This window comes from Physcomitrium patens, chromosome 22 (assembly GCF_059467195.1).
Source record: "Physcomitrium patens ecotype Gransden chromosome 22, ASM5946719v1, whole genome shotgun sequence".
Taxonomy (NCBI): Eukaryota; Viridiplantae; Streptophyta; class Bryopsida; order Funariales; family Funariaceae; genus Physcomitrium; species Physcomitrium patens.
In genome coordinates, this window is record NC_143431.1 from 5,255,881 (window position 1) to 5,266,495 (window position 10,615).

At 30.3% G+C, this 10,615-nt stretch overlaps 1 protein-coding gene across 2 annotated transcripts; it reads right to left on the minus strand.

The window, feature by feature from the left end:
- Positions 1-2,038: 2,038 nt before the first annotated feature.
- Positions 2,039-3,729, minus strand: LOC112274849 (cytochrome c). Of its 2 annotated transcripts, none has more exons than XM_024504659.3 (3): positions 3,486-3,729; positions 2,558-2,691; positions 2,039-2,340 (listed from the first exon to the last, which is right to left on the minus strand). In XM_024504659.3, exons 1-3 carry the CDS (start codon positions 3,595-3,597, stop codon positions 2,245-2,247), a joined length of 342 nt encoding a protein of 113 aa, XP_024360427.1. In that variant the 5' UTR covers positions 3,598-3,729; the 3' UTR covers positions 2,039-2,244. The 2 variants fall into 2 exon arrangements, with proteins under 2 accessions (XP_024360427.1, XP_090102368.1); XM_090246242.1 differs by lacking the exon at positions 3,486-3,729 and adding an exon at positions 3,272-3,330.
- Positions 3,730-10,615: the final 6,886 nt, after the last annotated feature.

Below are 10,615 nucleotides of genomic sequence, written 5' to 3' on the forward strand. Positions count from 1 at the left end.
TCTTCCCCTCTCCCATCCTCCTCATACTACCCCGAGATACCAACTCCCAGATGATAACTACTTTTCCTAACTATTCATCCATTCTACTTGCTGAACCACCTTTTCAGCAGTTATCTATCCCTGTTTATACTATACACTAGGTATCTACATTCTGAAAATAACTACTTATTCTACAATATTTATATACTTCATTTATTAACCAAATATTATTAGAATATTAGAATATTTATAAAAATATTTCAAATATTATTTTTATATTAAAAGTTTTATATTACAAATAAAGTAACAATAATAATTTTCTCATAAAATAATAATTTTCTCATGAACTTATTTATAATTTTGTTGAGAATTTAAGTTAGCTTTTAAAGTATTTTTTTAATATTTTGAAGCATATAATTTTTTATTTTATATAGTTGTTGCCAAGTTTTTAGAATGTTAGAATATTAATAGATAGTTTTTATATTATTATAAAATATATATAGAATCTAAAAATTAATTAATAAATATAATTTTGTTATATTTGATATTAGTCTTTAGTTGTTAAAACCAAATTACATATAGAATAATCATATCTATATACATATATATATATATATAATAAAGATTTTGTTGGTTGTTGCAAGAATTATATTATTCATAATAATTTTTTTGATATAAATGCTTAAAAATTGTTAAAATGTAAGCTGTCTTATTATAGTGACAAAAATTGTAATATTAAGTATTTGATTTATATAATTTGAAAATATTTTATTTTAAGAAAAAAGTCAATCAAATGAGTTTTTGGTTAAAATTTAATAATGCCCTAAAATTAATTAATTAATTTTAAAAAATCAGGATTTGATTCTATCACATATCTTTGAAAGAACAATTTATAATTTTGTTAAAGCACCAAATATGAGAGGAAAAAATAAATAAAAATAAATAATATGATAAAGCACAATATATGCTAATATAGAAATTAAATAAAATTCTAATTCAAAAATATATATCTTTCATGAATATGCTGATTATTGGTTATGTTGTACATATTGTTTTTAATATTGGTTTTCAAATATGAACTATGACAATCTTTATCAACTTATTGCTCCAACTATTGCATAATAGTCAATTATCCTAGATTCCAAATAAAATAATTTCAATTTCAACTTAAACTAACTTATCCACATCCACTACAACAGAAAATCAAATATGCATAATTAGATTTATTTTAATACTTTGATAATGTTGCATTCAATTTTCTAGTAATGTCAAAAATCCGACAACACTTCACTTCTTTTTTCACAGAAGTAATGTATCAACACTCTAATCAATAATCTTATTCAAAGAATGTCAAAAATTAGTAGCATAAATAACTTGTACTAGAATAAAGTAAACATATCCGAGCCAAAACTCAACATTTGCAAATCACAACACAAACTAAATTCAAGAGAGAAATTGAATCACTATTGATTATTTCAATCTTGTCTCTGTAATTGCTTCTGCATGCAAGACATATAGTTTAACATGCGAGTTTTTGGAGTAATTCCGTTCACATTACCAGAGGAAGAGTCTTTTCAAACTTTGATCAGAGCCTTCTCATACAAGCTTTTAAAATATGCTTTTTAGAAAAACTTTATAAATAGACTTGTGTACAAGGTATCAAGATTCTGGCCCAAGGTTCATCACATATTCTAGAAAGCAGAAGGTTATAAAAGTGTTTAGGAGAACATAAAGGTCAGAATTTGTGGCAGTGGTTGCTTTAATTTTTAATTCTGTAAAATATATTACAATTCCAATCTACAAAATTCTAATCTAAAAAGTGAAATCACATACAGAACTCTTTTCTGAATAACTGAATATCATGTTTAATATGACTACATATATATTTATATGTATTTTATACATGCAGAGAATCGGACACCATAGAAACAGAAAAGAGATCATCAATGGATGGTGTACAGTCAAAATGTACAACTCAAGCACTGACTTGGGTGAGCCACATGAATGTCAGAGAGCATCAGAAGCGTAAGAAAAAGTGAAAAACAACAAAAGGCGGCAGTTACAAGAGGAAGTAGAATTCCACGGCTTTATTGCAATGTGCTCAACAAAACTGCCGTGCATTGGAAAGAATTGGGCAAAAATCACTTGATCGAAACACACATTCCAAGCGATCCTGTGTCCCTCATGTAGATGATACCTACTGTAGCCCCTACTAATCTCTGCAAGAGGCTGCTAGGCTCTAACAACAAAACTGTGTGCAGATCTTCAACTCGATGTCGAACTCTTCAAGTAAGCAATAAGGTCTGCTCGCTCTTGTGGCTTTTTCAACCCGGGGAAGACCATCTTCGTCCCAGGAATGTACTGCAATCGTCAACACAGGAATGCTTTCGTCAACCAATTACATCAATTGTGAAACTGCCAATTGCCCCATGTATGTGTTTCTAGGGATTGCAAAGCAAGAATGCTTGGGGATACTGTAACTTCCAAGACAGAGTTTGAATGACTTCCGAGTCTCAGTCTGGTCCTACGAGGTCTGAATATTTAATAACGTGACAAAACAGTCAGAGCAACACATTACCTTCTTTGGGTTCAACAAATACTCGTACAACTGCTCTTCGTCCCACACAACGGCTTTGTCCTTGTTTGCTTTGGAGTAAGTATATCCAGCGGTGGTCCCTGAAGTCCTTCCGAATAATCCATTCAGGTTTGGACCTGCAGCAGGTTGTAAACATTAGCGGTTAATTTGTGTGTGAAAAGAAGAGCAGGATGCTTTAGTTTGCTTGCCAATATGATCGTCGAAATGTGTCAAACCCAATTCTAGAAGAGGAAATTTTAGTGACTAGACAACTCTGGCGACTGAATTTTACGCAAAAATACTCAAAATCGTGACAAAAAGAGCAATCTGTGTAGCTCAAGTAGGAAAATTGTTGACACACTGATGAGGCCTACGAGACGATAGAACTTCAGTAAAAAGATAACTCAAAAACAGCACTAAACAATGAAACACATTATTCCAGTGAAGGGCTTAGCCACAATGAAGAAATCTCAAACAGTACACGTCTAGGTGAATACTGTAACAAACAGAAACACAGATCTGACGCCATCTCATATTACAGCACCATAGTCTCATCCGAACTGATCCATAGTTACCCTCGACTGTAAACACCCGACTAAAGCTCGCAGTATCGAGGAAAAGAAGAAATTACAAATGCAAGAGTACCAATCTAGACATTACGATTACTTCTTCCCTGTGACACGACCAAAAAAACCAAAAGCAAAGCTACTCAGATACCAACAAAGGTCGGGTTCAATTCTCGTCATCGCACACAAAAATCCTGGGTATGAATTGAAAAAATGCAACAGCAACGTACGAAAAAACACCAAATGATATGTGTCAAACGACTACAAAGACAAAATTATTTTTATTTTTATTTTTTTACACAAAAAAAATAATAATAAAAAAAGAACCCACGTCGGAAACCCTCAAACTAAGACGAGGCACCCACCTTGCTTGTGCCCGGCAGACTTCTCAACAGCGTGACATTGCGCGCACTTGGTCTTGAAGATTTTCTCCCCAGCCTTCTCGTTACCTTTGGGAGCCTCAGCGAAGGTAGCCATAGCAGAGACGGATCAAAACAGCGACTTTGGACGAGCGTGGGGGGAAGAAGTCAAAACCCAACAAATTCAGCTCAGCTTGAGTTGGAGCGGAAGCAAGGAGCAGGCGAGCGAGCACGGCAGCGACGAAATGGAAAGTGGGTGAAGTGGGGTGAAGTGGGGTGGGGGGAGTTGCCATAGCCACGCCGCCAGGGCGCGACCGCGCGGGTGGAGAAAGGGCGGGGAGCGTGTGGCCCGGGCCGGGTGGGTGGGACCCGTGGAAACGATGGGTGGTGCACCGTACGGTGGGTGCTTTTCGAATCCCCGGGGCACGTTTGTTCCCCACGAGAGAACAATCCTTATTCCCCGCTCTCTTTGGTCATGTGACACGTTGTCTAAGCTCCCTGGAAGAGCCTCCCCCTCCTCCTTCTCCGAAGCTTCCTTTTTGGGATGCTTTGGAGCATTTCAGACCAATGGTGAGGGAAATTATTTGCTCTCATTGGTCGAGAACTCTGAAACTGGCTTCTTAGGCCTTCACACTCAGTGTTGGGGGCATTTTTTTAACTTTAAAAAAAAAAAAAAAAAAAAAAAAAAGGATTCCATTTTACATATTTTTCTAGAAGTGTTTGTATAAAAGTTGAGTTTTGACATGACTGAAATTTCTACAAGTTCTATGATGTGTTTTATATATCTGATTGAGCTTTAAAAATCCTTCACGTTTTCAGAAGTTTTGCTTTGGCATTAATTTTAGATTCAAATATGAAAGAAGCTTAAATTTTGTTTTATCTATTACTTTGCTTCTTTTTTCTTTTCTTTTCTTTTTATATTTTATTTTATTTTTTATCAATGAAAGATTCAATATTAATTTACTTGACATTTTAATGTACTAAATTTCTTTGATTAAATCAGAAAACAATTTTAACTCTAAGTTTTGAAAGTCTTAGAAATTCAGAAATCTGTTTTAAAATAAACATAAAAATCACAAAATTACATTAATATTTGTGTTGATAATAGGATTACATTCATAACTATAAAAAATTTAAAAATTAAAGGTATATTTTTTTTAAATATCATTATTTTATTAGTTGAACTTAATTAAACATGTTGAGAGATTTACAATAAAGAATACATTTAGAAGGTGTTGCTAATGCCACCATGGTTTTTGTTATTACCACCACAACTTATCATAATCAATTTTTAAATTTTTTTATTAGAAAAATTCTAATCTTATATATATATATATATATATATATATATATATTATTTGAATAAAAAACATATAAAAAATATCAACAATTTTTTATTAGAATAAAAAAAATTAAAAGAATATTTTGAATGGTTGGTGGATAATAATAGCAATAGCAAATACTATGGTGGCATCAGCATTACCTTATATATATATATATATATATGTAATTTTAATTTATCAAATTAAAATAAAAGAAATTTACTATAATATAATTTTTATAGATATTATTATTATAAAGCTTTGACAATTTTATCTTAGAGTGTGTAAACCAAGTCACTAATCAAAAATTGAAATAATAATAACTAAACTTATATATCAATACAAAAATATTAAATTTAAATAAGTCATCATATTGGATTTTTAATTTGTATGCATACAGTGATTCAAAAAATTGTTTTAATGTTGACATATTTTAAAAAGAATGGTGTATTATAGATGAATTGTAGTGAATAATGACACGTGGTTTATATAATAAATAAAGTACTCTTTTATAGCTAGTAAATGAGCCTAGGTTAAAAGAAATCCATCAAGTAATTATGAAGCTATGATCGGTCCAATTTGAAATAATATTAAAATAGTTTTTTAAGTGTCGTATTTAATTATATATTAATACTTTATAGAACCTCCTTTAGCCTTGATAACTGCTTCCAACCTCCTAGGCATACTTTCTATTAACTTTTGGTACAAAACTACTTCAATATTATTCTGTTCCACAGCTATTCTTTCCTATAATTTCCATTTTTTTTTTTTTTTTTTGGTTTTATCTTGCAAGTGTTGAGCTAATATTTGTGGTTCTCAAAGATGTTTAATGGAATTAAGATCAGGAGACTAAGCAAGCCAATCTATTACTTTAATCCCATGATGATCAAATCACTTCCATTCTAATTTTGAATTATACTTGAGATTATTATCTTGCTAAAAATATACTTCTTCTTCAAAAATGCCAAATTCTTTAATATTAAGGAGCACGTTTTCTTCAAGAATTTCCACAAATTCCTTGACGTCTATCTTTTCCTCAATCCTTGCCATCCTCCCAATCCCATTCTATTCAATACAATCCCACACTATTATATTTCCACCCCTATGCTTCAGTGTTTCTTGGATCTTCTTGTGAAGCAAGGGCTAGTTTTTTTATTTTGACAACCACTTTTTGGCATCTGATCTAAATTTGTTGATTTTTGTCTCATTTTAAAGAATAATCCTCTTCCAATCCTCCACAATCCATTTCTTATACTTCAGAGCAAAATCCACGCATTATTTCTAATAGCAAGTAGATAGTAGTGGCTTTTTATTTTTCACCACGGCTTTCATATTCCATTTTTTGAAAACATTTCAAATGATTTGGGTTGACATAGGATTATTAATAATATTGTTAAGATTTTTAGCAATCTCAATAGTATTTTCAACCATCCTAGTGTTGATTTGGCAAATAATTGTTCTCATTTATTACAGTGAGCTTCTTTGATCTGCCTAATATAAGGTTTTTTATTTTTTTTGCTAGTCTAAAGATAGTAAATTTATTATACCTAAGTTTAGAAATAATTTGGCTATAAGATTCTTGAGAATGAAGACAAGCAAAGATGTTGTTGTCTCAAAAAGAACATGGAATGGATCTCATAGTTATTCAAGGAATTGTTCAGGATATAAAAATTTGATAAAGAAATATATCAAGATTAAAGACAAAGAATGAGATTGATAGCAAAAGTGGTTCTAAAGACTCCTAATATACTATAATGAAGGTTATAAAAGTCTATGGTACTTTCTATGGAAGTATTTAGAAGTCTAACGAAGCTTCTAGAAGCGTAAAGATATTTTGAAAAAGCTATGGAATTTTTTTAAGAGATTGAGGAAGATTCTATAAGTATCTAGAAAGTTCTAAAAATTTTTAAAAGATTCTATAAGGGCCAAGTATGTGGTAATTTGGAATAATTTTGTATTAGAAATTGTAATTAAGAATGGTGATTTTATAACTCCTAGTAAGCTTAAATGATGTCATTGCATTAGTAATAATACTACCATAGTAAATTAGATGATGAAAGAATGCTATAATATTGAATAATTGATAGTATCCAAAAATAAGATCCCACATTCAAAAAACTATTTTAATACTATTCCAACTTAGATTGGTCATACTTCCACAATTACCTAATGGATTCTTTTCAAATTGGATTCATTTGGTAGCTATAAATAAATATTTCATTTGCTATACAAACCACATGTCATTATTCACTACAAAACATTTGTAATACACTATTCTTTCCAAAATATGTCTACAATGAAATAATTTTTTGATTCATTATATATATATATATATATACATGCATCAAATTTAGCAACTTTGAAAAACTATTTGTAAGAAACATACATATTAACTCTAATAATTACTTATAGAATAAAATAGAAATAGATAAAATAAAGATTAATTTTATAATATCTTCTAAAGAAACTTTCTAAAAGCTTCATAATTGTATTTTTGATTTTATATATATTTCTAGTTGATTGGTAGGTTAGAAACTTAGTCAACAAGTTAATTACATAATACATATTTCAATAGTTTGTGGAACAAGCTAACTACATGGTGCACATATAAATAACTTGCCTTGTAAGTTAAATCATGTGTCTACTAAAGTCAATACGTATTGGAGGTCCTATAGAACATGGCTAAATAACTCCTAGCTAGATAGTATATATAGAGATAAGAGTGAAGCCTTGTTCACTCATATCAATACTTTTCTAGTTCTTAGTCTTGTTTCAAGACTTTTTAATCTTCTTATCTTAGGAAATTGCCATTCTAATTTAATTTGTTATCATCTTTAAGTAATTTTTTAGTCTTTTTAAGTGACATAAGAGTGTATTGAGGATTTGTTTTTTTCAAAATTCATGTCTTTGATAATTTGATAAGAGTTCTAACTTATTATTTCTGTCTTATTTTAGAAGTGAGTGGATTATCTCACTTCTATTGTTGTCTTTTTAAGATTATAAAGCATCCACTTTTAAATAAAGAATTTAATTTTCTAAAATTTATTTTTTTCTTTAAAAAAGTAGATTATTTTTATTTATAGAAATCTTTATTTTATATTAGAAATTATGGATTATCTTCTTTTAACTTAATTTTTTTAATTGATTTGAATTATCTATAAAAGAAAAGATTTTAGATGCTACTCTCAGCAAAAGTGAAAATAGATTTGCAACTATTGCAAATCTTCACGAGCTTATCAATATTCTAAGAGTAAAAATCTCACATATTTTTAATATGAATCATGGAGATATTATTTCTACACATATGAAAGAAGTCTAGAATCTACACCAAAAAAATGTGAAGTTGAAGGAAGCAAATAGATCAGCCTTACAACCAAATTTAAGAAGTCTCGCTTTTATAAGCACAAGAGAGAGGCAAGGATTAATATGCCTAAGAAATTTGATAGAAAAAAATCAAAATTTCAAGGATTTTTGTAATAAATTAAACTCTATTTAAGGTTTCATTCTTTCTAATATCCTAATGGATTTATCCAAGTTGGATTCATAGATGCACTTCTATCAAAAAGTGCTCTCTCTTAGTTTGCATCTTTGATGGAAAAAGTTTCACAACTACTTTGTGATTTGAATTCATTCTTAGAAGTATTTATAACTACATTTGGAGAAAGTGATTGAAAAAGGATAGTAGAGACTAAGCTCATATTACTATAAAAGATCACGTTTAGCTACTACATATGTTACTCAATTCCAAAAACTTGCTTGTGACACAGATTGAAATGACAAAGTCCTTATTAATCAATTTTGATATACATTAAAAGATGTCATAGATTTATTATTAATAATAGTAAGAGCATATTTATTTGAGTAATTTATTCCTTAAGCCATTATATGTGACAATCACTTCTTTGAAAGATTCCATAAACAAAGACTTGGTTGGAGAAGTATAAGTCAAGTGATAGCAACACTTTTTAAGTTTTTGGAAGCTTACTTGTCTAGACTAGGTTTAGTTTTCTTGACTAATAATATCTATTATTTTTTGACAAATTCTTGTTCATTGGTGCAAATATGATATTAGTGAATGTACATAGGCATTAGCAAAGAATCTTGCAAATGTATGAAAGAAGATCGAGGCTTTTGATCAATGATATCCATGAAAACCAAGATGAAGAATAGCAAGATCCATAAAAAATGATGACTACTTCTTATGAAACTTGGCTATAGAAGAGAGGATAATATAATAGATATATATATATATTTATTCTAATAAATACTTATATGATTAGGTAGAAATAAGTAAATGTAGATTAATCTTATAATATCTTCTAGAGAAGCTTCCTAAAAGCTTTATAGATGCGATTTTGACTTTTCAATTCTTTATAGTTGATTGGTAGGTTAGAAACTTGGTCAATAAGTTAATCACATATCATACATCTTAGTAGCTTGTGGAATAAGCTAACTATGTGACATATATAGAAAACTTGCCTTGCAAGTTAAGATATGTGTCTAGCTAAGTCAACACAAGTTTTGGGTCATCTTGAATATTATTGTGTAATTCATAATTAAAGAGTATATATCAAGGCAAGATTGAAGCCTTTGTCACTCTTGTCAATGCCTTTCTAATCCTCAAACTTTTTTCAAAACTCTTTAGTCTTCTTATCTTTGGCAATAGCTATTCTAGTTCAATCTATTACCATCTTTGAGTGAATTTTTAGTATTTTTGAGTGACAAAAGAGTATATTAGAGATTTTTTTCTTCAAGATTCATTTCCTTGATACTATTGAATATTTTGATTAATTATGAGGGTTTTAATATCAACTATAAAAATACTTATAACTTCTATAAAAAAAACTATATCACAAGAATTGTGAATTTAATGTTTGAACCATGGCAACATGAGTAAAAGTTTGAATCAATGTTAGTAGGATTTTAATATTATACTTGATGATTATTGAAAATAAACAAATCACAAATTAGTTGTCAACAAATGATTCCATCATTTGCAGCCTAGAAAATCAAACAATCATGCAAGTAAAAATAGAAGCATAAGATTCATGTCACTATTCTCAAAAGAAGTTCTTGACAGCTTGGAAATATGCCTAATATGAATTAAAAATCCACCACTCAAAATCTACACTCAAACAAGCAAGTTATATCATAGACACAAAGACTAGAAAAGAAAAGAAACCTCATGGTTTTGCTTTGTAACCTTTCCAAATAAAGATTTCCTGTTTTAAAATGAGCAACTTCCTGAATTATTTTATGCCTTAATAAAACTTAGAAACTTCGATGATGAGCTATGTGATTGCTTGGGAAGCAATTCCAATCAGGATTCGAAGAAACGAACAATTTGATGATCCGAAAGTATGTCCCCATTTGTGTGCTCCTGCGAAGGAAATGGTGAGCGTGAGAGAGCGATTACCAGAAGTCAAGGAGCTGGTGGCGGAGATTACGAGGTTGCGGGACGCTTTGGAGTGAGGAGTTAGATCATACATACATGATGAGCGGGAACGGGAGCGTGCTGGTAACATGCGAGAGGCAATGCATTGCGGTTGTCGATGTTTAAAACAGGATGCATTGGGTACATTGAAAAGTAAAACGTTTACAAACATTTGGACACGTTACACTCCCAGGATGAATGTAGATCAGCGTTACATGAGATTACAATTTTCCATTGTTGTGATGAGGTTGATGGGCACTATAATATGCTGAGGATGCAACTATACAAGGCCTTTCGCAAGGATAACAATTAGCAATTGGCTTTTCGTTTACAAAGAAACCTGTTCTCAAGAGAAAAGAGGTGGACCATTTCATACTGAG